Raw genomic sequence first — 27972 nt, 5'->3', positions numbered from 1 at the left:
GATAAAAATGGAGTGGAAAGAAGAAACAGAAAAAGTGGGACATGAAGACAAGATAGTAAAAAAAAATCAAATATATAAGCAACAATAGAATATTATTCTGCAGCAAAAATGAACCAGAGATACTCATATCAATATTACTGGATCTTAAAATCATAAAGCAAAAGAAGGAAGTTACAGAAGAACAGAGAACATGACTATTTTACATATAGCTTAAAAACAAGAAAAACTAAACAATATATTATTTAGAGGTGTATACATAGAATAAAGAATATCAAGAAAATTACTACCTGTGGAAGGAAGGGGGCTCTATCTGGGAAATTGTGTACTGTGAGCTTCTAAGATTCTGGCAATGTTCTCTTCTTGAGTCATGGGTACATGAGTATTTGTTTCGCTTTTTCTTTAATGCACACACATATACACACTCCATACACTCCTTTTGTAGATGTTTCATATTAGAGATTTCAAAAGGCACAGAAGTATATAGTACACTTCTATTCAGGTGATATATACACTGGTTCATGTATAGAAAATTATTTCTAGACAGATATACATGAAATGTTGTCCTTGAGAAAGAATGCTAAGATCCTGGGATATGAGGAAGACTTACTTTTAATTGTATACCCTCTTATGTCCTTTAAAAAAAACTATATGCATATTCAATTTAGTTACATTAATATAGAATTAGCACCTAAATATTACTTTACCCTCCCTTAAAATAACTGTACATATTTTAATATTACCTTAACATAAAGCACCTCATGGTTAAACCCATTCAGTTATATGAGTCAAATCATGTCCTCTGTGAAATTACATAATTACATACTTTGGTATCCCTGATAGTTCTTAGTAAAAGGTAGATAGAAGCCAGAGGTTGGCCCCTTTCATGCTTGTTGACTAAAACAGAAAATCTATAATGTACTATGGTACTATGAAATCAGGACTACATTGTGATTCTATTCTAGATTAACAATTTTTCAGGCTCAATGTGATAAAATATCCATATTGTACACATGTAAGTTGTTTTCTCATTTGAAATATATTTTCTAATTTGAAATAGATTTTCTTGGAGCACAGTCCATTCTTTTGTATAACAGTTAATTATGTTTATCCAAATAAAGAATTAAGAACAACCATATGTTAAAGGATGCAAAATAAAAGTTAGATACACATTCCTTGCCTTTAAGAAGCCTATAGTCAAGTAGAAGAGGCAATTAAGTCTGAGACAAATAACTGTACAAGAGAATATGGAATCATGACAATATAAGTTCAGAGTGTTACAAGAATATATAGAAGGGAAAAGAACTTGAGTTAGAACTGTGGCTAACTGAGAAAATATTTACTGAGAACTATTGAGTCAGGCTATATAAAAAGTACGATTAGATATAAAATGGAAATTATAATCCATGTTATTTTTAACATGGAACTTATTATACAACATACAACACAACTGCACACACTACTGCATATTGTCAACTGATATAGTGCTTTACTGGTAAGATTACTAAAACGTCAAACAAGTCCAATTTCAGGAATCTGGTAAGAATTAAAACTAAAGCTTCTTGGTTTGTTTTTAATTTTCAGGTGGGGAAAAACTACAAAATAGATATTGTATCAACATACAGATATAATATAATACTAAAGAGACATTTAAACAGTGGCTAATCACTGAATTTGGCCATTGGCAAGTCACATCTGAATTTGCACCCCAGCTCTGCCGCTACTAACTTTCGTGAGATTGGGAAGTACTTATCTTCCTAAGTCTCAATCTCCCCATCTGTAAAATGAAGATAATTAAATAATGTATTTCATAGAGAAGATTCAAGGAGCTTATAAAAAACTTTTTGTGGTATCTTGCATATAACATTCAGTATTAGCTAGTACTATTATAGTCCCACAATTTAGTAATCATCACAAATGTTACAGAGTTCATTTTTCCTCATGCACAGGGAAATATGTCTTCTGAACACAGGAAGAGATCAGTTTCTTCCAGTCCTATTCCTTGAATCACACTTTGAGTCTGAATTAAAGACTTTGAGTTAAAACTTACTCATCAGTGCTAACCGCTGTCCTATTCACCCTAAGTATTTTTATATGTAGTTCCCTAGTTAAGTCCTTAAAATTATATTCATACATTTCCAACTGCAATATTATATCTAGGTAGTGGGTAGAAAACGTTTTGAGATTGAGATAGATTTTCTTAAACTACATTGTTTCTAGTAGAATTCTGACTTATCCAGAAAGCCATGTTATTAAAACCATTTACTAGATCACAAGGCCAGTATGAACTGTCTAATACAAAGTCAATGGAAGAATTGGAAAACAAACTATATTCCTTGGTTAAAGCTCAGTGTGTTAAGTAAAACAGTTAAGTCATTACTAAAGGTATCAGATATGAATAACTTTTTTTTTAAAGATTATTTATTTATTTATTTGAGAGAGAGAATGAGAGAGAGAGAGTACATGAGAGGGGGGAAGGTCAGAGGGAGAAGCAGACTCCCCGCTGAGCAGGGAGCCCGATGCAGGACTCGATCCTGGGACTCCAGGATCATGACCTGAGCTGAAGGCAGTCGCTTAACCAACTGAGCCACCCAGGAGCCCATGATATGAATAACTTCTATGTTATAGACATAAATCTACAATTAGTTTGTCTACAGCGTTTTCACAAGCTGTTTAATGTAAAAGGGCAATGATGATGATTTTAACTATAAATTTAGTAGAAATTTCAATGAGAATACTAAGAGTATTTTGGCTTTTAAAACATATCTAACTCCAAAAGAGGCGAATTTGGGATAATTCATATGGAGCACTCTGAAAAATGTAAAATGCATAATACAAACTTAAGTGGGATACTTAACAAATCTTAGGCACACAGCAGCATAAGATCAGTGAAAACATAAAAATATCCTATTAAAGTAAAAAAGTATATCTTCTATCTATAAAGGCCATTCAAAGATATATATTGGGTTTTAAAAAGGCTGTTTTATTTTTTATGAGTTACAATGTTAACTTTATTTACTTATTTCTTTAAGTAGGCTCTATGCCCAATGTGGTACCCAAACTCACAACCCAGAGATCAAGAGTCACATGCTTTACCAACCAAGCCAGCCACGCGCCCTAAAACAGCCTGTTTTAAATAAGGTATCATGTATATTACAAATAAGAACCACAAAAATCACTTAGTAGAAAGCATACTTACAGAGCAATAAAGAAATTTATCCTGGTATGCTCATTTATAGTAAATTTAGCTCTCTTGAAATAAACAAAGGTCATAGCCAAAAGATACTATAGGGAAAAAAGTAAAAGTTAATATTAATGTTTTGCTTTCATAAGTAAAACAGTTTTAAAATAGTTATCTTTGAGATGAATAATAAGCTAAAAACAATAAAGCATTACTTATCTTTATTACAGAATTACCTATTTATTTGGGTCCTTACTTTTCGGCTTCCTGTAATCCACGTGAATGGTGAGAAATAGTTCTGAACCATTTATCATGATTAAGATAAATAATAAATTTTATTATTGCCAATATATTTTGAACCAAAATCCAATTTTTTTCTACCTTAAATTTCAAATCCATAGAGAAGTTGAAATAATAATAAAACAAATAACATACATCCTTCGCATAGATTCACCAATTGTTAGTATGTTGCCACATTTGCTTGATGCATGTATCTATACAAAAACTTTTTCCTGACTCCTTAATTACAGACATCCATACTCACTTTTTATTTATTGACTGACTGACTGACTGATCAGTCAGGGTGGCATTATTGATCGAAGGGTGGCAATTTTTAAATTGAGGTATAACTGACAAAGTTGTATATATTTAAAGTTTACAATGTGATGATTTGATATACATTATGAAATGAATACCAAAATCAAGTTAATCAACATGTCTATCATCTCACATATTATCTTTTTTCCTTTTTGTTAAGAACACTTGGGATCTACTCGCTTAGCAATTTCATATACTCACTTTTTAAAATAACCTTTTAAAAATAACTTCTAACCAGAAATTAGACTACATGGCTCTATTTTCATTGGAAAACAGTGTTTTAAATGTGTTATTAGAAAGAAGTATCTAGACTGGTATTAGGACTCTATGCCAGGTCCTATCTGTCCAAATTAAAAACAACTTATAGTACTGATGTATTCGATTCCCTCTCATAAAATGACTATTTATCCTATTCTTCATAGGATTGACTACAAAGGTGATTCCAAGTTTTCAAGGTAACTTTCAGTAGAGAACTCCTGAAATAGTGTTAAGATATGGTATGCTGGTTAGTCACTTTAAAAACACTGCCCCCTGCTGTCCAGCAATTTTAATTACTGTAATGCACTTAAAGTTGAAAACTGTTAACTCCACAGGCACATATCTACATAGATATTTTATATGAAGACATTACTGTTAATGTTTTAAAATATTAGTGACTTTGTGAATATGTTTAAAAAGATTTCATCTTTTAGAAATACATAATCTTGAAAAATTTATGGATAAAATATTAGGATGTCTGAGATTTGCTTCAAAATAATCTAGTTTTGGGAAGAAGGATTAGAAGAAACAAGCAGCCATGAGTTGATGATTATAGTAGCTACGTGATAGGCAAATGGAGGGTCTCTGTTCTATTTTCTCTACCTCAAGGTATATATATTTGAAATTTTCCAAAATTAAATTTCCAAAATTCGAAATTAAAAAAAACAAACTCAACTTTATCTTTGTTACCTTAAGCTTGAAATAAAAAAGTTCATATCAATATTAACTTAATAAGTATTTAATCATAAGCCAGTCTTCCATTCATCCCTTTCCCATTGGTTGGCACATTAAAATTAAGTGTGATGTGAAGTCATGCTGAATTTTCTGATATGTCTACCTGGTCTAAGATGGCATTTACAAAGCTAAAATCATAACTGTTCAGCTAAATCTAAAGAGTATAGAAATATCATGGTCCCTAGTATGTAAGCACTGATAATATTTTATGAAACACTGATTCTTAAATAAAGAACATAATAAACTAATTTTACTCTACAAAATTATAGGGATTTGCTTATCTAAGTTACCTACAAAATATTAAAATGTATAATAGACTTCCTTAGTGGAATGAATGTCAGAATATTCAGAATATTCTTTCTCCACAGCCTGATAAGAGGTAATAATTCTGATCAAAACATATTAAGTCTATACTGATTCTTGCTTTCAACCAAACAAATATGGACTTAAGGCCATTTAAATCTAATCAGTAATATTCTACAATTCCTCAAGTATAAAGTGAATCTCTGACGTATGCTAATTTCAAAAATTAATGTGTAAGGATTTCACTTTGAAGAAGCAATGCAGGCTAGTTCTTTTCCTAACCTTAATTAATATGACTGAAAATTCTTATAAGGTTTTTTAAAGTTCTGATGGTCTAGTAACATAATAATGCAGTTACTGATTACACTGTTACCAAATTTACCTTGTCTGCAATTTTACAGCAGCAGTCCATCCACAAGAAATCTTGAATTAAATCGTCATCTACAACAAAAGATAGCTATGACTTGTCTTTTAAAAACAGAATGTTTCCTTTTGAAGAATTAACTTCTAGATAGAGGATTATAAATGATGCTTAGAAAGCAAACAAAAATGGCTGGACCAGTGTTGCCTAAAATGTAGTCTGCATTTCTTTGGTATATTTACCATTGTAAGCACTGTACAAAAAGCTACTGCTTTACTTTGGGTTTCCCATCTGATTTGCTCAGACTGGAGCGGAAGTGTTAGAAGTGTTTGGTTTCTTGACTATCCCAATAGCTCTTTGAGAAAGATGTCTTCGGCAACTCTAGAATAGCTCTTTATTACTTTCCAAAATCAATCTTTACTGGTGGAAATGGAATCTGATAAAAGATAACTCAGTCTTTAGTAAATAATGACTTAATGAATATTACTTGTTTTCTAAATATATTTTACTCTTTCTACTACTTTCTCCTGTTAGATCCCAGGGTATTTTTAGTTTTGAATTCTTCTTTTCATCTCCTATTTATCTCTGTCCAATTATCTATTGTCCAAATATCAATGAAAATGTCTAAATAAAGAAGATTCATAATTAGCTATTTATAATTAACACTTAATTTTGGAAAAACAGTATTATGACAAAAGATCCACAAAAATACTTTTAAAAATATGCAAAAAGTAGGTCAAAAACACTTATTCAATTTTAAAAGGCTAAAATATATAATATTATAATATGAGTAGTTGTCAGAATATACTGAGAAAATCTGCTTTTTCCCATTCCCCCCTTCATTTTAAGTTAAATAACAAAACATAACTTCTTTATACTAATTTTTACATCCTAGAAATATCAATATAATCAAATATACAGAAAGTTCCAAGAATAAGTACTCATTTTCTTAGACTAATTAATTTCTGCCTTAATTCCATTTTTTTTAAAGTAAACTCTATGCCCAATATGGGGCTCTAACTCACAACCCCAAGATCAAGAGTCAGTTGCGTGCTCTACTGACTGAGCCAGCCAGGCACCCAACTATTTCTTAAATTACTTATGGTAGAGCCAGGTATTTTCTCTTACTTCTCATGATCAGTTACGAATAATAAAAACGTTTGTGGGTAATAGTTTTGCACTAGTCTTAAAGAGAAAGGGAAACTTAGATTAACAGCATTCTAGATCTTGACAGGGAACATCCTGGTAGTTCAACATTTTTCTACTTACACTACTTATATTTTTTCTTCATCTCATCTTCTTTTTTGCTTTTCTATAAATCTTAACCAGCTTGCCCTCCTTTTTTCTCCCTCCCTCTCTTTCTTTCTTAAGATTTTTGTCTTTTGAGTAGGGCAAACACTCTTGTCCCCAACTCTCTTATACACTTCTGCCTGTCACCTGGATCTAACAGACTATGGTATCTACTTGACTTGATTCATTCCTACAGATATTTACCAGATTCATCTATCCTACTCTTTAATCTGTCTACCTTACTACCTTACCTTAAAAAAAATCTTCCCTTTCTTGGCTAATAGAATATAAAGAAGTTTCTTTTTTAAGAACTCTGTCAGCAAAGTAGCACTGTCTTGTGATCTGAATAAATTTAAACCCAATTTCATTATATGAGCATGATGATAAAGCATAATTTTTAACAATATTCCCCCTATGTGAAGTGCCTGGCTGGCTCAGTTGGAAGAGCATGCAACTCTTGATCTCAGGGTATGAGTTCGAGCCCCACGTTGGGTGAGGAAATTACTTAAATAAAAATAAAATATTAAAAAAATATATTCCCCATATGTAATACTGAAACTTATCGAGGTTGACCAATCTTCCCACTTTGCTCAGTTTTAGCACTGAAAATCTTGGGAAACACCTCAGGCCTAGTCAAACTGGGTCAATTGGCTCATCTGAGACTTTATGTAGTTATTTTACTTAGGTCACCCAAAACTCATGATATGAACTTGAATTGCCCAGAATTCACATTTGACACTTGGACTTAAGTAGTCAGAAGCTAGATGAGTCTAAACTTCTAAACCAAAAGCAATCCAAAATAAAAAACCTAACATTAAAACAAAAACAAATTTTCTGAGACAGAAAATCTGACATAGAAAATAACAACATCCTCTTTATTATAAAAACAATAAAGTAGATCTTTAGATTCTCTCATTTTTAAGTATTTTACAATTATCGCTATTAAAATATTTTAAACCTACCAAATAATTTAAAGAAAGCAGTCATTTCCTGACGCTGTATAACTAGACAGGGTCCTTTGGGGCGTTTAGACTTGTTGCTATTATGTGCATTTTTTTCAGATGCTGGCCAATTATCTTTAAAAATAGGACGCTTCAGATTAATGGGTTTTTTAGGCTGATGTGATCTATTTGACCCTGATTTTACATGAACAGTGACAGTAGGTGGTGTCTCACAACACAGCTGATTATGTCTCATTTTGGTTTCCCAAGATTCCTGTAAAAATAAAACGTATAATTATTTACCACACTCGTGTTCATTTCTATATAAAAACAACTAATCAGATGACATTGCCAGATGCATTCACATAAAATGTTACTGAACTTGCTACTAAAATGTTATTTGTGATAGTGACCCACATAAGAAATTGCTTTTAGAATTCAGTGCTAGGAAATGTTATGCTTTCTTTGGGTAACTGATATACATTCTCTTCCCAATAATAAGATCCTGTATACCATTTTGCTTTGATGACTAGGGATCCCAAAACCAAATTTGAAAGTTAATTATAGGAACTATGCTGAGTCTATAATCTATTTGTGGTATTTTTTCCTAGTATTTTTAAATTCTGCTTCTATTGACATAATTTTGTCATATGGTTATTATATGCCACTTCAAATTTTTTATAGAACAAGGCAAACTATTTCCAGAACTAAATGATTATTATACCAAGTCTTATACTGAAAACAGTCCCCCCCACACACACAAAATATTTTCTTACTGGTTAATTCCTTGATATGTTACACAATTCACTTACTCAACAAGGATTTACTGAAAAGTTAAAAACATTTCTAGCAAAGAAATGTAGGGTATATGGGCTTGGAGGGAGTCTCATAAATTTTTCACTCTAATTTTTAATTATTTGAGTGACTGATTATAAGTGTACATGAATGTACAGTGTTATAATCCAATAAAATTAGAAACAAAGTTAATTCATCAATATTTAACAATATGCATAATCACTACCATGTTTGGTGGTAATCAGTTCACATAATTACTACAGTTAGTATTACTTTTGTGGTCAAAGTATTTATAGGATAGGAAATGGAGGTAAGCATAGGCAAAGCAGGAAACTACTCTAAGACCCTAATGAGAACCTCTAAATCCATGACTCACAGTGACCCAGGCGGCCATGCCTCCCTTGGTGTTCAAGGAGTTAGGTACAGATTCTCCTTCCTGACTCACAGAAACTTCCCTGCTGAAGGAAGGAATGGAAAGTAAGATTGGATATAGTAGGGCTAGATCAGCAATGTCCAATATAATGTGAGTCACATATGTAGTTTTATATTTTTAAAGCTGCATTACAGAAGTACAAATAAGAAAATGACCTGAATTTTAGTAATATATTTTATGTAATCTAGTATATCTACAATATCATTTTAACATGTAATCAATATAAAAATGAGATATTTTACATACTTTATTTTTCAAACTAAGTCTTTGAAATCTGGTGTGTATTTACACTTATAGTATATCTCAATTCAGCTGCTAAATTTCCAACAGTTAGAGTGAAATGTAGTCCTACCAAAACAATAGTGTGTAAGTAAAAAATATTTTACATTCCTTCAGTACTTAAAGTAAATAAAAGTAAAAACTCTTCAGTTGCACCATCCACATTTTAACTGCTCAAGAGCCACATATAGCTAGTAGCTACATATTAGACAGCAGAGGGCTAGATAATGAAGAACTAGGCAGAGGAAATTATATTCAATTGATTCTATAATTGCTCCTTCTCCCTGTTTCACTTTCCTCCCCTCACCTCATCTTTCTTCTTAGATCCTAAGGTCCAACCAAATTGAAAGCAATTACGGAGTTGGGGTTGGGGGTGCTACAAACTCCAAAGAAAAAGGAATGGGTGATAAATTGAACCTTGAGACTTGCATAAGAACTTTCTGCTCTTTCCTACCCACCTCATCTGGGAGACAGCTGGAGGTCTCATCAGCATCTTTTTTTAAGTAAGAGGAGCCTTACAACTAGATGGAAAAAATTAGGCTTTTCAAACTGGGGTGAAGGGGCTAGGCAGGCTTGGGGGTGGAATGTACCAGAATATAGAATAACTATGGCATATCTCCCAGGAGGTAAGTTTTACTCAGTGTTAAGTAAATAACTTAAAATAGTGTTGTTATATTAGGACAACCATGGATATATTGTGAAAGAGAATGCAAATACTGTCAACTGAATAAATATGTTCACAGTATAGCTTTATACTATTCCACTAAACCCTTATGTTTGTGTTGGGATACTTCAAATAAAATTTGAGGAAATAGAGAAAGAACTGTGTGAAATTCCCCAAATAGAGATTCACTGAAGTTAATCAGCAAATACTGGCAGGAAAGTTATGGAGGAGCCTAAGGAGAGAAGCTATCAATGGTACATTATTGGTCAAATTCCACCTTGAGATAGTTTTAAATTTTGCTCTTTATTTAGAAATACTGAGAGAATAGAGTTCTCATGGCAAGCAAGAGGAAAAGAATGCAAGGCAAATAAAAATATGAGCCATTTCGGGGGGCATCTGGGTGGCTGTCAGTTAAGTGTCTGCCTTTGACTCAGGTCATGATCCCAGGGTCCTGGGATCAGGCTGTGTCAGGCTCCTTGCTCAGCGGGGAGCCTGCTTCTCCCTCTCCCTCTGTAACCCCCCCCCCCAACTTGTGCTCTTTCTCATGTGCTCTCTCAAATAAATAAATAAAATCTTTTTTAAAAATATGAGCCATTTCAGAAAAAGGTAAGAGACAGGAAGAAGGGGGAGCTAGGAGAAACTATGCTCATATGGCAAAACCATTTAATGAGTTTTTACACAGACTCCACCAACATGAAAAAAAATCATACCAGAATTCACACTTGAATAGGATGTCTGGGATTTTTTTTTTTTAATAGACCACAGCTAATCTATAAGCAACTGAAATAATTTTTCTCTGGGGGTAATATAAAGAGTGTTAGGGGTGGTGGTTCACAGAATCATACAATAGAAGTAGGATTTGGGGGTAATATAAAGAGTGTTAGGAGTGGTGGTTCACAGAATCATACAATAGAAGTAGTATTTGGGGACTGGTGTGCCTATATGAAAAACCTAATAGCAATATCCAAAGGCAATTCAGGGCAGTCAGGGAAACCTTAACTTCTCTATAATTACAGTCTCACACTAAGCACTTAATATGTGCCAGACAATGTGCTAAAAGTTTTACATGAATTTTCTCACTTAATCCTCAGAACGTTTCTATAAAATGGGCATTATTTTATCCTTATTTTCTAGATGAGAAATTTGAGGCTTAGGGAAGAAGAAATTTGCCCACGGACACATAATTAGTGAGTGATAAAGCTAGGACTTTAATCTGGGACTGTTTGACACCAAAGTCCCATATACTTTAACCACTAAAACGCTGTTATAAAAATTAAATGAAGTCATGTGTAAAACCCTTGACACATGGTAAGTAATATTTTACTCACTGTCATCTTTCTTTTTTAAGATTTTATTTATTTATTTGAGGGAGAGAATGAGAGAGAGAGAGCATGCACAAGAGGGGGGAGCAGGAGAGGTAGAAGCAGACTCCCCTCTGAGCAGGGAGCCCAATGCGGGACTCGATCCCAGGACTCGATCCCAGGACTCCAGGATCATGACCTGAGCCGAAGGCAGACACTTAACCAACTGAGCCACCCAGGCGCCCTTACTCACTGTCATCTTGCCAGGAAAACAAAGCCAGCTTATGAGCTTTCGCTTTATAAAAATTTAAGTCTACCATTTGCATTGTAAATGTGCACATTACACTGTGACTTAGTGGTTAAATAAGCCATTGCTTTAGGGAAGAAAGATGGGCTTATCACCTTTTTGCTAAAATAAAATAATTCTTAAAAATAATCCTTATTGAGGGGCGCCTGGGTGGCTCAGATGGTTAAGCATCTGCCTTAGGCTCAGGTCATGATCCCAGGGTCCTGGGATCGAGCCCCACATCGGGCTCCCTGCTCAGTGGGGAAGCCTGCTTCTCCCTCTGCTTCTCTCTCTCTCTCTGTCTCTCATGAATAAATGAATAAAATCTTAAAAAAAATAATAATCCTTATTGAAATGACTATAACATTTTTCTTTATCATAACCACAAAATTTAAATTGTTAAGAAACAATACAGCAAATTGAGGAAAAATATTCTGGCAAAATTGCTGGAAGCTTTGCTGGGGCTATTATCAAATCTCCATTATTTTGATGTTTTAAGTATTTTTTCTAATTTAATTTATCCTCTAATGGTTACAGAATACTTTTAGACTCAGCCGAGTGCTAGGTGCTACAGTACTAGTAAAATTACACAGCATAGCTGTTTCAATAAGAATTTCATATCTGATAAGAAATCCAACCCATTAGTGAATAAACCAAGACCCTTCCATGAAGTGGTGGGAATAAATGGAAACTAGATTAAATAGAATTATAGGAGTGTTTACAAAAGGAGTGTTACAAAAGGAAGTGCAGGAGGTGTGAACATACGCCCTGCCCTCCTTTTTCTAAATGTGGCAATCATAAGAAGGAAGAAAATGAACAGCAGCTGGAAGGGACAATAGTCAAAGGAGAATTTGTTTTTCTTTTTAAAGACAGGATTCTTAAGTTTGCCTGAAGGCAGAAAGGAAGGAGGAGCCAGTTGAGAGTGTATGTTAAAATACGGGAGAACAGACCCTTATTAAGACCTGATTCTGTCTAGCTATGTTGACCTTAGGCTCTTCAACTCCTGGGAACACCCATTTCCTCACTTATGGTATTAAGATAATAGAAACACCGGTTTTCTTAGAACTTGGTACATATTAGTATCCAATAAAAATTATTAGATATTGTTAATAATACATATTTAGTAGGGTTAATGAGCAAAGGAACTGTACGCATAATGCCTAGCACAGTGCTGAATCCTTCACAAAAACTCGAAATACAGCAGCACTATTACTGTATCATTTTTTACAGGTAAGGGTATCTTTCAAGGAAAGAAGAGTCAGAATATGACAGACAGCCACATTTCATCTCCACTAATAAATATAATTTAAATGTTAAACTTTTATTGGTAACAGAAATCATAGGTATTTTAAAATGCGCTTTTGCTAGAGAATAAAATTTGTTAACAGGCAGGATCTCAATTTTAACATAGCATGGGTTTTTCGGTCTTTAAGTGTTCAATTACTTCACAAGTTTCTTTTCTAAAAATTGAAGCTAGCTGGCCTGCAGCCGTGCGGGACATGTAAGGAAAGGGCACCGGGAAATTGTGGGAGAAGAGCTCAGGGCAGAGCACTGCGATGCAGCAGCTCAGATCCGCGACTCTGGTGCCGTCGCGCCTGGGGAAGACGACGTGATGAAGGGGACCCAAGGAGAAGGGGCCCCAAGGAGAAGGGGCGGACTCACTCAAAATACCACTGGCCCACCCGGAGGATAACGGCGGGCCGGGGCCGTCCCCTCCCCCTAACCCCCCCAACCGCCCCCCTCCCCGGCCTCTCCGCCGGCCGGCGCGCGAGGGGAGCCCGCCAGCGACAAGCCGTCCAGGCCCGCGGCGGGAGGCCGCCGCCCGGCACGTGGCAGCGCGTCGTCCCTCCGTGGCCCCTGGTCCGCAGCCCGCCCCGCGGGCTAAGGCGCGAGGGCGCCGCGCCCACGAAGCCCCCACAGAGCGACGGAGGGGGCTGCGCAGGCTCGCGAACACCACCGCGCTTCGCCGCTTCCCCCCGCCGCCCGACTCCGACTTCGACAACTCCCGCCCCTCTCCCGAGCCCCGGCCCCGGACGCTGGGAGGGCTTGCTCCCGTCGCGGCGAGGGAGCCACTCACGGGCGGAAGCGTGTGGGAAAGGGGCCGTGACGCCGCCCCATCCTCACACACGGTGGGCGGCGGGGCCCGCTGCGAGAGGGATGGAAGGACCAGGCGCAGCTGCAACTGGAGGGTGGCCGGCGAGGCCCGAAGCCGGGGCGCGAACGGAAGATACCTGCGAAAACCTGGGTCTGGGGAGCCGCCCCCCGGACGCTCCGAGGCCTCAGGCGGTTGCTCACCACTCCCTCCACAGCTGCACTACCCGCTCAAGAGACCTCCCGCCAACTGGGAGCGAGGCTCGCGCGGGCCAATCAGCGCACAGAACCACCGCCGGGGGCGGGGCCTGACCGAGGTTGCGCGCGCCGCGACCCCAGTTCCAGCTTGAGCGCTCCAATCCTCCCCCCCGCGCCCGCTGCGTGCGGAACTTCAGTGGGCTTGCGGACCCTCCGGGCCGGGTCCTGGCAGAACGCCACCACCCTCCCAGATCTCTTCTGGCCTCCTAATTTAGCCCCTTCCCCGTGGACGCTTATCAAAGCCAGGCTTGTATTCGAGCCTTTACCTTCCCTCCGGTTAGATGGAGAGGCCCTGCGGGGCTGGGACTTCAGGTCTTCCCTAACTCACTTCTACTTCACAGCACCAGCGCCTTGCACACACGCACTAGCAGATACTTGATAAAGACAGGCGTCAATAGTAGGAGGACAAAGAATCAGAAGTGAACTTTGCCGCAGCAATTGTAATGCCCACAGTTACTGCTATGTTAAATAACTAAACAGAGGAAGAGACCACTTAAACTAAAAAAGAAAGGTGTGACTACCGTGGCAGAGGTGATGTTACACTATTCCGTTAAATCTGTTCTAAGCTGTAAATTCTTCTACAGGAAACTTTTCATTTTGGTCTCATTGTAGCCCTTGGCCAGGTGCCTGGGATGTAATTGATGCTTAGTAAACGCTTGTTCTCATTCTACTTTCTAAATATATCTCCCCACTATTACCCATTGATTCTTTACTCCAGGCTTACATACTTTTCTCAGAGCAGGTCTTAAACTTTCTTCTTTGAGCTGGCATATAATGTGCTCTTTCTTTTTCACCTTCATTTAAATTTTCTATCTGATATCCATCCTTTAAGACCCAATTTAAGTCATCAGCCCATCATCTGAGTACTTAGTAAGTACAAGACTGTGCCATTCTTGAATTCCTGCAGCACTTTCAGAAGTTGTGATTTTTGTAATCTTATTAATCAGCTTTTTGATAAAATTATTTTATTATGTGTACGTATAGATACAATTTTACATAAATGGCATTGCATACTTACTTTAAAAAATGGAATGTTTGAGGGACGCCTGGGTGGCTCAGTCGGTTGAGCATCTGCCTTCGGCTCGGGTTATGATCCCGGGATCCTGGGATCGAGTCCAGTGTCAGGCTCCTTGCTCAGCAGGAAGCCTGCTTCTCCCTCTGCCTGCCACTCCCCCTACTTGTGCTTACTCTAGCTCTCTGACAAATAAATAAAAAAATAAAATCTTAAAAAAAATGGAATGTTTGATATGTACAAAAGAATATATATAGTAACATATATGCAGGCAGCAGAGCATAATAAAACAAAAACTCGAGAAGCCACTACCTACCAAAAAAGGATGAATCTAACACCCAAGAAATAGAACATAAACAATACTGATGAGATCCTGTATGTTTCTCCTCCTCCCCTTACTTTCCTTGAAGAGGTGACTTTGGTGTTTCCCATTCCCTTAAGATTTACTGTACCTTTAAACACAGATTTTGGGGCGCCTGGGTGGCTCAGTCAAGTGTCTGCCTTCAGCTCAGGTCATGATCCCAGGGTCCTGAGATCGAGTCCCACATCAGGCTCCCTCCTTGAGGGGAAGCCTGCTTCTCCCTCTCCCACTCCTGCTGCTTGTATTCCTGCTCTCCCTCGCTCTCTTTGTCAAATAAAATCTTTAAAAATAAATATACAGATTTTGTTTGTAAATTTAATACTCTGTATTCTTCATAGTTTGAGATTTTAACATGCTGATACAGAACATTGTAAATCATTTTTATTGTTGTATAGAATTCTATTCTATATATATACTGTAATTATCACCATGCTCCTGTCAATGGCCATTTGGGTCATTTTTTGCTACTCTGAAAGCTATGAGCCTTCTTGTTACACAGACTTGGTTATCAGTGGCTGTGCTTCTGTAAGACTATATTGGTTAGTTATAGCTGGCACAGATTAGTTGCGTGGTCTGATCGGTTGGTGCCCATGTTTCAAATATTCAACTACTACTGCTTGTATATGCCCCATGGTGCACGGGTGTAGTTTTCCTATAAATGCTTTAAAGTGAAAATGATGGGTTTTAGGGTATGCAAAAATGAAATGCTAATCTCATTTCCCAGGTAGCTGTACACATTTTATTATTTTAAGTAATCTATATGCCCAATGTAAGGCTCAAACTCCTGACCCTGAGATCAAGAGTCATACGCTCTACCAACTGACCCAGCAGGAGCCCCTCGTTGTACCAATTTTAAGAGCTCCCATTAGTCTACACTTTGCCAACTTTGTATTTTCAGCCTTTTTGTGACTAGATTATCTTTTATTAAAGTATGTCATAGAGAACACCTTTGGATTTTTTTTTCAGCACCCTTTTTTTTTGGAAATATCCTACTCAACCTCCCAAACCACTTGGGTGCAAGGATAGCAGCTATATTCATACAATATAATTTCTCTTCACTTGTTGGGAGTCATAAAGGCCTTTCATCCAAGCTGGGCCAAATTCTCTTCCTGGAATTTTGCACTAGGACCCAGAATTCAGTGTGGCTGTCTACTCTTTTATATTGGAAGCAACAAAAACTCCTGAGAAGTATCAGGATGGAACGATAATCAAACAAAAGCATTGCATTAAATTTCTCTCTAGAATGCTTTTCACTGTACCTCGTTTTTTTGTTCCTTACTGAAAATGTTTTCCCATACTTGCTTCTGCCTATGACATAATCCTTATTTGTTAAATTGAGGCAACAGCTTCTCCACTTTGAAGTTTAGATTCCTAACTTTTTTAAGTGTTCATAAATACTAGGTGACTTTTGAAAGACAAAATGTTACACTATACCACTTTTCTAAAAATGTTTCAAGTAGTTCACAACAAAGGTGACTTTAAGGTCAATTAAACAGAGAACCTAGACTACAGAAAGGGGGAGGGGCAAGAAAGGAACCATAAAGATCTTGGCAAGTTTGATTGTGAACAAGAGGTAATTTCCCCAATATGCCTGTCAGGTGCTAGCTGGGAAATGTTGCTTCAAGTAACTAGACACAACTCATATTTTTAAAATTATTATTATTTTTGAGAGAGAGAGCATGCGAGTTGTGAGGAGGGGAAGAAGGTGAGGGAGAGAGAATCTTAAGCAGGCTCCATGTTCAGTGCAGAGCCCACATGGGGCTCAATCTCACAATCTCATGATCACTCAGATCATGACCTGAGCTGAAATCAAATTGGACACCCAACCAACTGAACCACCCAGGCGCCCCACAACTTCTCATATTTACCAATATTTTACCAAATGAAGATTATAGTTTTGACAATACACTGAGGATAAATGAAAATTGGAACTGTATTTTTTTGGGCTATTTTCTCCAAAAGGTCATGTCAAAATAGTAAGTTTTGAAACTCACTTGCATTCATTAAAAAAAAAACATCTGCATGCCTACTATATGCCAGGCAGCACTCTAGAAGCTAGAGATACACCAGTGGGGGGGCAAAAAAAAGACAAAAATCTTTGCCTATAGGAGCTTACATTCTAGTCACAAATAAACTGAGAAGCCCAAAGGCTTCTAAGGGCCAAATACAACAAAGTCTTGAAGGAATGCCCAACATACTAATCAATCTGTACAGTGAATAATTGATTTTCTTTAGAAAATGGAATAGGCCACAGTTTGTGTTAGTCTGTCAACGAGCACACCCAAAGAGGTTAGGGAGCTCAGCTGATGAAAGATTTAGGTACCTCATTCAAAACAGGTGTTACAGTACAGTAACACAAAGCTTTTTAACCTAGATCTGGGATATTATCAGATTAACCTCAATGGAGTTACGAGGCCCCAACCGGACATGGACTACAAAACCTGAGGCAATTATTCTGGGAGATAGGGACTTGGTTTTTTTTTAAGATTTTATCTATTTGACAGAGAGATAGGAGAGCACAAGTAGGCAGAGCGGCAGGCAGAGGGAGAGGGAGAAGCAGGCTCCCCGCTGAGCAGGAAGCCCGATGTGGGACTCGATCCCAGTACTCTGGGATCATGACCAGAGCCGAAGGCAGACACTTAACTAAGCCACCCAGGTACCCTGGGACTTGTTTTTAAAATTCCTTTCTTTAGTTAGATACAACAGTTACATGTTGAAAGTTGGGTACAGGGCTTCACACATTTCTTCTGAGGTTAATAAAGTAGGTTATTAATTTTAATTTGGTAAATTGAGTAGTTTCATGAGTTCTACCAAAAAATGATTTCTCAAGTGACTCCACCCCTCACACCTGAGAGCTAGAGACCTGAATGAGAAAGTAAATTACAGTGACAAAGTTTATAAGTCAAACAATGTAGAAGGTGGTGGCTGAGGAAGTAAGTTTTAACTTTTATAATTTTCTAATTATGGAATTGTTTAGAAATTCTGGAATTCAAATGTACAGGTAAAATCCAATTTTAACAGATCAAAATTATTACACTAAATCTAAATTTCACTTTTGTTGAACAAAGTTTAAAGAGAATAAAGATAATAAAGCTCTATGTGTGTACTTACATGGAATCAGTTTATGCCTTATGTAACTCCTGTTCATTTCACAAGGTATGCTGTCACTTTAAAATCCCTTTAACCACTTCTTAGGTGTTTAAGGAAATTATAAAACACTGAAAACTATTAGCAAAAAAGGACATAGTATTTCTAACTGGATGCCACTGGTATAGTCAGGCTATTTAGTGTCTTCTCAGGCACAGCTTTGATTCAGGGATGGATCATAAGGAAATGAGGAGGTGGATTAGGTCAATGTACATAGAGCAGAGCAAACCTGACCAGTTTTCTTCTCTAAACACATTTTTAGTATATAGATGTGAAAGAAAGTAACTGTTGTTTTGGTTCAAGAGTTATGGTTGCCAAGGAGACAAAGGAATGAACATACCTGAACTTATAAATGAAGATACTATTTCAGTTCTTTGGCTCAATGAATACACTTTTATGTTCTTAAGGGACACATCTCAAGATGTTCCTGGCTTTCCCTCAGATGAATTTTTTTTGAAAGGCATATATATCCCTTGAACACTCTTAACACTTCCAATTAACTAACCATGTTTTAAAGCTTTAAATTCTTCTTGCTGGTATTGACTCAACATTTTGCACAAACCAGTCTTGACGATCATGATTAAATTTGTCCCTAGGCAAAATTAAAATGACGAATGTTAAAGTTTCAAACACAAGGGGTAGCACACATTGTAGTTGATTTTTTCCATTTAGGAACTAACAAAAATGTAACCTAATAATCTGTGATCCCTCACATCAGCATGTTTAATTTTAAAAGCCATGACATCTGGATTAAAGATAAATTTGAATACAGAAATTAAAAATCAGAGAGGAAGAATGATATAAATTAGTGACACTAGAATCACAGGATATTTTTCTCCTAAGAAATGAAGTTTTATTTATTTGAAGTAGCAGTGTTATCAACTAAGTAATATTTGTAACACATTATATGAAACTTTTAAAGTGGTTTTAAGACTGCCTGAGTAATATTTATTATATTATTTTTAAAGATTTTATTTATTCATTTGAGACACAGAGAGAGAGAGAGAGAGCATGAGCATGGGGAGAGGCAGAGGGAGAGGGAGAAGCAGGCTTCCCGCTGAGCCAGGAGCCTGATGTGGGGCTCGATCCCAGGAACCCAGGATCAGGACCCGAGCCAAAGGCAGACGCTTAACCATCTGAGCCACCCAGGTGCCTCTATTATTATTTTTTAGTAATCTCTATACCCAACGTGGGGCTCAAACTCACAACCTTGAAGATCGAGAGTCATAATGCTCCTCCAACTGAGCCAGCCAGGAGCCCTGTGGCTTGAATAATTTTTAAACATAAATTTCTATCCTTTAAATTTAGTGACCAATATTAATATGCTTAGTGACTATTTTTTCATATTCAATACTGACCTGGATGAATTATTATAAAGACACAGTAAGTCACTGGGTGTTATATGCAAACAATGAATCATGGAACACTACATCAAAAACTAATGATGTAATGCATGGTGATTAACATAATAAAAAAAAACAAACCACAGTAAGTCAAATCCAAATTAATATGTCTTGACAACACTGAGATTAATAAAAGGCTGCCCTGTCTCCTGCCAAAGATTTATTTTTCTAGATCTGCTTCACTATGACTACAAGAGCACATCTAAAATTCTATTAGAAACTGCTCAACTTACACTCCAATTAGGAAGATATTTAAATCACATTACATAAAAGCCTGTGTAACCTAACCTAATACATCATATGTAGTATATGAACACCTCCAGAAAAGAATCAACTCAATATATGTCAAAGATGTTAAAATCTGTTTGAACAGAATGTGTGCTTAAATGTCTCATTATAAAGGGGGGGGAAAAAAGGAATAAAATGACCAGGCAGGCTTCATATCAATTAGACAACTTTTACTAAATGAGAAAACTACATTTAAAATGTGCTTTAAAACAAAATGGAATTAGAAAAAAAGACATATGCATTTGAAAGAACTTTGCACTGTGCTGAAAATCAAATCTCTTGCAGTAATACAATACGCCAATTCATAAAATGTAAGTTAACAGAATTCTCAATTGAACATTTTCAAAGACAATATTAAGGTCAAGAATTTCACATCAATGGTAGCACATACAGAAGAAGGGCATTATAAATATGATGTCCATCCCTATGAAGCTTACAAATTTGACAATACTCAATAAAAGCTTTTAGAATCACATCCAAAAGGGTCGCATCCAAAGAATCACAAATCTGTGTCCTGTTAAGTTCTCCTTCTAAAATCTTTATGTTGACTTTTCTACTCCTTGTCATTTGTTAATACTAACCCTTTAAAAAAAGAGAACAGGAAAAGAAATGCTGCAATAAACCCTTGATCATGTACAGAAATTATTGCTACTATAGTTCACTACAAAGCATGTCTATACAATATTGTATGAACTTTGATCATGAAAAATCAGAATAAAAATCTTTAGTGACATAAGCCTTACAATCGTATACAACATTCACATGGCAATATTAGACAGTTAAGCACCCAATAACCATAGTTGACAAAATGTCCCACTGACCAGCATTCATTTAAATACATCCTTCGTACAGAGGGAGGAAAAAACAGATAGTGTCAGCTTTCCAAGGCTTGTCAAAAAAGGATTCTCATGTTCTGTGGATCTAAAAACAAATAGCAACAAGAACAACAACAAAAAACCCAAAAAAAAAAAAAAAAAAACCAAACCCCCCCCCCCCCCCCCAAAAAAAACCAAAACCAATGCAGGTGAGGGTGTTACCAGAAAGTTAAGCATGCCAAAAGGTGTTTCGTGCGAATTAAAACCTAAAGCCAAGGTACCACATAATCACATTACCAACTAGTTGGGTAACACTATATGAGCCTTATCTTAAAGTTAAATGAAATGCTACTGCACAATAGAGCATCAATAAGTTAAAAATTAGAGTGCACAAATCCAAATCAGTGGCAATTTCTGTATAAAGCAAAATATTCACTATCAGCTGTAAAGTTTGCCCAGTCAAACTGTTTGATTCAATCACTGGATTGGATAGTTTGCCTATTTTTTAAAAAATATCAATCTCTAAAATTCCTTTTTACTGTAATAAGGCGTAAGTTTTCTTAGTAAGATCAAACAGGTACATAAGTAAATAAGCAAGGGAAAATGATAGTTGGTGAATGTCTTTAAAGCTCTTCCCACATTTCACTTGTAAAAATGTTCAGGGAAAAAAAATTTAAAATATTTGCCATTATTCTAGCAAAAACAGAACAAAACAAAACAAAACAAGCCCAAAATAATTAAACAACCAAGCAACACTAAAACCACATTACACAGATGGATCATCATGCTTTCATCTGGTTTAACTATCACATCTAGTTTAACTGGGATGCTTCTCAACTTTAAAAACTGTGATACGTGAAGATGTAACTTTAATGGGTAATTTTGAATTTGGATTTAACTTTGCTGAATATTATAACAGAGTATACTTATTACAATACAGTGTAGCACATCTTTCTATTAGAAAAAATTTAAGATCCTTTACCCGTCTCCTTAAGTTAAAGGTGTGACATCATAAAGGGTGTCAAATGGCTGGATGGTTTTACAGTGCACACTTATATATTATGAAGTATGTCCTTAACAAATCTGATGGATTCTTTACAGAATTCCTTTCTTCACCTTTTCTTCGGTGGATTAGCTGTTCGAGGTGGAGTGACAGGACGTCCTGAATTCAGTCCACCATACTGGTACTTAGCTTTCTTTTCAGATGGTTTCAATATCTTAAAGTAAATAATTTATTAACAGTGTTATTCTTTCAAGTGCAATAAGTTAAGGAAAACTGTTATAAAAATGGACTTTTCAAGAAATAACAAATTGTAAATAAAGTATTTACATAATTACACAAATTGCAATAAAAATATAGAAAAAACCAGAAAAGTTTCATGAACATTTCTCACATTTAAAGTGTGCATAGATAACTAAATATCTGAATATTGCTATTATTTGTCATTCCATTAATAATTTAATAACAAAAGCTCAAGCACACAAATCCTATCAACTACCCAATCCTTCACGTAAAAAAAAAAAAATTTTTTTTACTTTAATTACTTTATTTTGAGAGAGAGAAAGAGAAGGTGTGCACATGGGGGAGTTGGCGGAGTGGGTAAAGGGAGAGACTCAAGCAGGCTCCACTCCCAGCGTATCACCATGGAGCCAATGCAGGGCTCAATCTCATGACCCTGAGATCATGAACTGAGGCAAAATCAAGAGTCGGATACTTAAACAACTGAGCCACCCAGGCACCTCAAGTGGAAAAAAAAAGAAAGAAAAGAAAAAGAGAAAGAAGTGAATTACCATATCTCTATGGTGGGCAAAGAACACTTAGTTTATGAGTCAAAGATCGAGTTGGCTACACACATGAAAAAATGCTCATCATCAGGGAAATACAAATCAAAACTACACTGTATCATCTCACACCTGTCAGAACGGCTAAATTTAACACAGGAAACAACAGATGTTGGCGAGGATGTGGAGAAAGGGGATCCCTCTTACACTGCTGGTGGAATGCAAACTGGTGCAGCGACTCTGGAGGTTCCTCAAAAGGTTAAAAATAGAACTACTCTACAATTCAGCAACTGCACTACTAAATATTTACCCAAAGGATACAAAGAAATACTGATTCAAAGGGATACATGCATCCTGATATTTACAGCAGCATTATCAACAATAGCCAAATTATGGAAAGAGACAAATGTCCATCGACTGAGGAATGGATAAGGATGTGGTACAGATCTACAGTGGAGTATTAGCCACAGAAAAGAATGAAATCTTGCCGTTGCAAAGGCATGGAACTACAGTGCATTATGCCAAGCAAAATAAGTCAGTCTGAGAAAGACCAATACCGTATGACAGAACAGAGGAACACAAGGGCAAGAAAAACAAAAGGGAGACAAGCAAACCATAAACCATAAAATAGACTCTTAATTATAGAGAACAAACTGAGGGTTGACTGGGGGAGGTTTGCAGGGGGATGGGTTAACTGGGTGATGGGGATAAGGAGGGCACTTGCTGTGATGAGCACTGGGTGTTGTATGTAAGTGATGAGTCACTAAATTCTACTCCTGAAACTAGTATCATGCTATATGTTAATGGACCCTACCACTATTTATTTAGACGGTAATTAGTCACAAACTCTTTAATCTTACTTTATGTGTAGATCTTAAAAAATATATATTTATGTATTTTACATATCATAAAGTCCAATGTACAAGTCAATGATTTTTAAAATACAGAGCTGTATGACCACTGCTATAATCTAATTTTAGAGTTTTTATCACCCCAAAAGAAATCCTGCTCCCATAAGCAATCACTCCACATTTCCATTCTCTACTACCCGAGTAACTCCCTTCAACTCCAAGGAAACACTAATCTTTCTCTATTGATTTGTCTTTTCTGGTTATTTCACATAAATGAAGTCATACAGTATGTGGTCTTTTGTGACTGGCTCCTCTCACGGAGATGTTTTTGAGGTTCATTCATGTTGTAGCATGTATCAGTACTTCATTACTTTTAACTGTCAAACAATATGTCATTTAATGGATATTCCACATTTTGTTTTCATTCTTTAGGTCTCCACATTTTGGCAATTATAAATAATGCTCCTATGAATATGCATATACTTGTATTTGAGTACCTCCCTTCAATTCTTTTGGGTATACCTATGGGTAGAATTGCTGGGCCATATAGAAACTCTATGTTTAACTTTTTGAGGAACTGCCAGAGTTTCCAAAAGCAGTTGCACCATTTTACATTCCCACCATCAATGTATGAAGATTCCAACTTCTCCACATCCTCACCAACACTTGTTATTGTCTGACTTTTTTATTGTATTTATTCTAGTGGGTGTAAATAAACCTTTAACCTACATTATAGACAGAAAATTTCAGTATTTACACAAAAAATTGTGTAGAAAAGATATATAAAGCATTTCTTAGAACTATTCAAAGTGTCCTAGTGTCTCAGTGAAAAAGAAATTAATCCAATTCCACTATGCTAAATGTTGAAGGATAAGGTCTAGTTCCTATGCTTAAATTATAAATAAGAAGTCACATATTTACCATTCAATTGTACTAGCTGATAGAAACAGTGTAATATAATAAAAGGAAGGAAGGATAGGAAAGCCCCTTTACATTTAGAGAAAGAGGAATATAGTACATGCACGAGAGGAACATAAAACCCTTTGCAAAAACAAAGCATTGAAGTTGTTTTGTCTGTGAACAAGAATCATTTTAAAGTAGCACACTACAGAGAGACTATGGACTCTGAGAAACAAACTGAGGGTTCTAGAGGGGAGGGGGGTGGGGGGATGGGTTAACCTGGTGATGGGTATTAAAGAGGGCACATACTGCATGGAGCACTGGGTGTTATATGCAAACAATGAATCATGGAACACTACATCAAAAACTAATGATGTAATGTATGGTGATTAACATACATAAAAAAAAAAAAAGTAGCACACTATAAAGCCAGAGCTGGTCTATTTCTTGCAAAAGGAAACAAAAGCTAAGTTATTAATTGAATTCACATTCTTTTAGTAGGTTAAGACCCTATTCCAAGAAATGATACAGGAATTTAACAATTTAAACATCTGCATCAAGAATGATTAACTTAGGTTCTCCAAAACTCTAATATCTGATATATACCAAAAAGTCTGGAACCTTTGTGAATGAAAACAGAAATCTAACAAATCTGTGATAATCACTTTTTTTTAAAAAAAGTATTTGAGAGAGAGAGAAAGTGAGAGACAGATCATGAGCAGAGGGGGAGGGGCAGAGAAGAGGGGAAACAGACTCCCCACAGAGCAGGGAGCCCCACCCGGGGTTTAATCCTAGGACCCTGGGACCATGACCAGAGCTAAAGGCAGATGACCAACTGACTGAGCCACCCAGGCGTCCCAGATAATCACTTTTGAATAAAACTGATTTATATGTATTTATATCATACCTGAAACGAACACATCAAAGTTTCATCCACACTCATCATTCCACCAGCATTATCAAACTCGCCACAGTAATTTGGAGCTGAAAATAGGGTTACCAATTGTCGTTTAGCAAAAAATTCATATCCATCTTCTACCACCTGTCAAAGGAAAGGTCAGAAGAAAAAACACACTTATTTATAGCTAATTCTCAACTGTCTATATAATTGAGATTAATGTGACAAAGACCTAAAATTTAACACTATTTTGTTTTGGGAGCTTGATTTTTATTTTTAAACTTGCCTTAGAATATTAAAATTGGTATGCCTCTTCTATAATGGCAAGGATTTAGCTTAAATGAAATAATACATTTGTGATAACTAAAATGTTTAAAAATTACACCATTCTAAGGCTCTCCATATGCTAATAAGTACAGTATCTATAGGAACTTGGGACACCACGTACTTCTTAGATGATGGCATTATATCACAACTATGGAATCCTTAATTCTTTAATGATTTAACATGATTTCTAGAATCTGTTGCCAATTTCTGAATGATTTAAACAACTCAGGTTTCTCAGCTCTACAAATCTGAGAAGTAGAGGCAATGACATGTAAATATTTTATATTTATTTATGGTAGGCAAGAATAATTTTTTGTCTTTTAGGCATCTTTTAAGCAAAATTATCCTACAATACTTGCTAATAAGAAAGCACGTCCAAAATAATTTATTTTTTATTTATTTAAAGATTTTATTTACGAGAAGGGGGAGAGGGAGAGAGAGATTAAGCACGCGTGCATAAAGGGGAAGGAGCAGAGGGAGAGGGACAAGCAGACTCTGCGCAGAGCCCGATGTGGGGCTTGATCTCAGGACCCTGAGATCATGACCTGAGCTGAAATCAAGAGTTGGACACTTAACCGACTGAGCCACCCAGGCTCCCCCAAAATAATTTACATTTTAAAATAATTCCTACCCTAATATCTGGTACACGCTCCTACTGTAATCACATCACGGTAGAATTTAGGTATTAACCTTTTCTGTCAAGATCTTGGTCACATTTATCTACTCCAGCTCAGCCATACATAGTGTTTGGCACTCAGTATATCCTTTTAGTTTAGTTTAGTTTTGTTTTGTTTTTCAGATTTTATCTATTTGAGAGAGAGAGCATAAGCAGGGGGAAGGGCAGAGGGAGAAGTAAACTCCTCGCTGAGCAGGGAGCCCGACGTGGGGCTCAATTCCAGGACCCTGGGATCATGACCCAAACCAAAGGCAGATGCTCAGTGACTGAGGCACCCAGGTGTCCCATATCATTTTAGTTCTTAGTTTGCTTGTTCACTTGTTCATTCACACATTTACTAAGTGAACAGGTTTATTGTAAAAGGATGTATTTGTAGTTTGTGGTGTTTCCCAGCATAAGTCTCTTAATTTTAGAGATAGTATGTTTCAAAATAAGCAGAATAGGATTTTGGAAGGGTCTGGAAAAAAGACTGTCCAAACCAACGTAGCTCAATAACTTGGCTTTTTAAAAACAAAAACAAAAACATCGTCCATTTTTGAAAAGATCAGTGAATGGAAATCTATAGCTGAAAAATTTTTTATCAGTGGGCATCTTATTAGGAAACTTAGCAACTCTGCACTGTTCCCTAGTAGTAGGCTTATATTAATTAGTTAAATCATAAATACAATATTTACCAAAACTGCCAAAAGCAAAGGATTTGGGGATGTGACTTCATTTCAATGGAACTAGGGAATTCTGCTAGAAAAAAGGCACGTGACACACAACATGCACAGAAAATGAAAAGCCAGTCATCTTTGCTTATCCACAGGATCATATAATGTAGTCAAGGGTCATGGGGAGTAAACCCCCCCCAAAGGGAAGTATTGTGGAATAGCATATATTTAATAAACTCTGCTTTAACAAAGAAAAAATAAGGAATCTTTAAAAGTATTATACTTAAAATTTCAAATATTTTTAGTACTTTCAAAAGTAGCATGAAAAAGTTATAAAAATACCTGTCAGTGAATGTATTTCATACCAGTTACGTTTTAGAGAGCATGAAAACTTGATATATTAAATCATTAAAATAAGCGTTTTTTAATTCATTTATTCAAACACTAAATGCATGCAGTATCTAAGTTTGCAAGGCACGGATTTTTAGAAGTCAACAAGTCACAATTTCCTCCCTAAAGAGTATACATTATAGTAGTGGAGGTAGACATTAAGAAAAAAAACAACCACAAGTAAACCTAAACTGTATATATAGAGTAGAATTCAATAAACTCTCCTTACTCACTACCCTGGTTCAATAATTACCAGGATTCTGCTACATATGTTCCATTTATCCCTTTTCTTTCTGATTTTTTTTTTAAGTAATCTCTACACCAAACGTGGGGCTCGAGCTCACCAGGCTGAGATCAAGAGTTGCATGCTCTACTGACGGAGCCAGCCAGGGGCCCTTCTGCTGATATGTTTTAAAGCAAATCCTAGACATGTCATCTTACCTCTCTATACTTGAGTATGCATTTCTAAAAGAATGGACATCTTTCTCACATAATAATGCTATTATCACAAAGCTAAAACAACGACTCCTTAATATCTAAGACCCAGTCTATAACTGAATTTTCCCAACTGTCTCAAAAATGTCCTTTAATACTATTATCATTGGATTCTTATCTAAAATACATAAACATCATATTAAAAATGGGATCAAATGTTTCTAGAAAGCTTCAAACACCAAAAAAAAAAAAAAATTAGTTTGA

The 27972-nt window shown here is 36.3% G+C and overlaps 2 protein-coding genes across 11 annotated transcripts in view; both read right to left on the bottom strand.

Annotated features, from left to right (window-relative positions):
- The window catches only part of SPDYA (speedy/RINGO cell cycle regulator family member A), a 33973-nt gene extending 20221 nt beyond the window's left edge, over positions 1-13752 (bottom strand). For 5 of the 9 annotated variants that reach the window (XR_012379678.1, XM_025867983.2, XM_073897196.1 and 2 more), the window contains exons 1-5: positions 13653-13752; positions 8835-8916; positions 7685-7937; positions 5454-5512; positions 3197-3282 (exon numbers count right to left, since the gene is read on the bottom strand). Coding sequence is in view for 8 of the 9 variants with exons in the window: in XM_025867983.2 (XP_025723768.1) it covers positions 3197-3282; positions 5454-5512; positions 7685-7937; positions 8835-8852 (416 nt within the window). In the remaining variant the exon portion in view is untranslated. The other 4 variants (XM_073897194.1, XM_025867984.2, XM_025867986.2 and 1 more) reach the window with 4 other exon arrangements.
- Positions 13753-20130: 6378 nt separating this feature from the next.
- Positions 20131-27972, bottom strand: part of PPP1CB (protein phosphatase 1 catalytic subunit beta) — a 40276-nt gene continuing 32434 nt past the window's right edge. For both annotated transcript variants that reach the window (XM_025867979.2, XM_025867980.2), the window contains exons 8-9: positions 25237-25371; positions 20131-22013 (exon numbers count right to left, since the gene is read on the bottom strand). In XM_025867979.2, the coding sequence (XP_025723764.1) occupies positions 21909-22013; positions 25237-25371 (240 nt within the window). In that variant the 3' untranslated portion in view covers positions 20131-21908. The remainder of the gene's footprint in view (positions 22014-25236; positions 25372-27972) is intronic.

The sequence above is a fragment of the Callorhinus ursinus genome, unplaced genomic scaffold (assembly GCF_003265705.2).
Source record: "Callorhinus ursinus isolate GAN/ISIS: 27379988/994484 unplaced genomic scaffold, GSC_fseal_2.0 scaffold10, whole genome shotgun sequence".
NCBI classification, from domain to species: domain Eukaryota; kingdom Metazoa; phylum Chordata; class Mammalia; order Carnivora; family Otariidae; genus Callorhinus; species Callorhinus ursinus.
The sequence above is the reverse complement of the archived record's forward strand: the minus strand, read 5'-3'. Positions and strand labels throughout refer to the sequence as shown.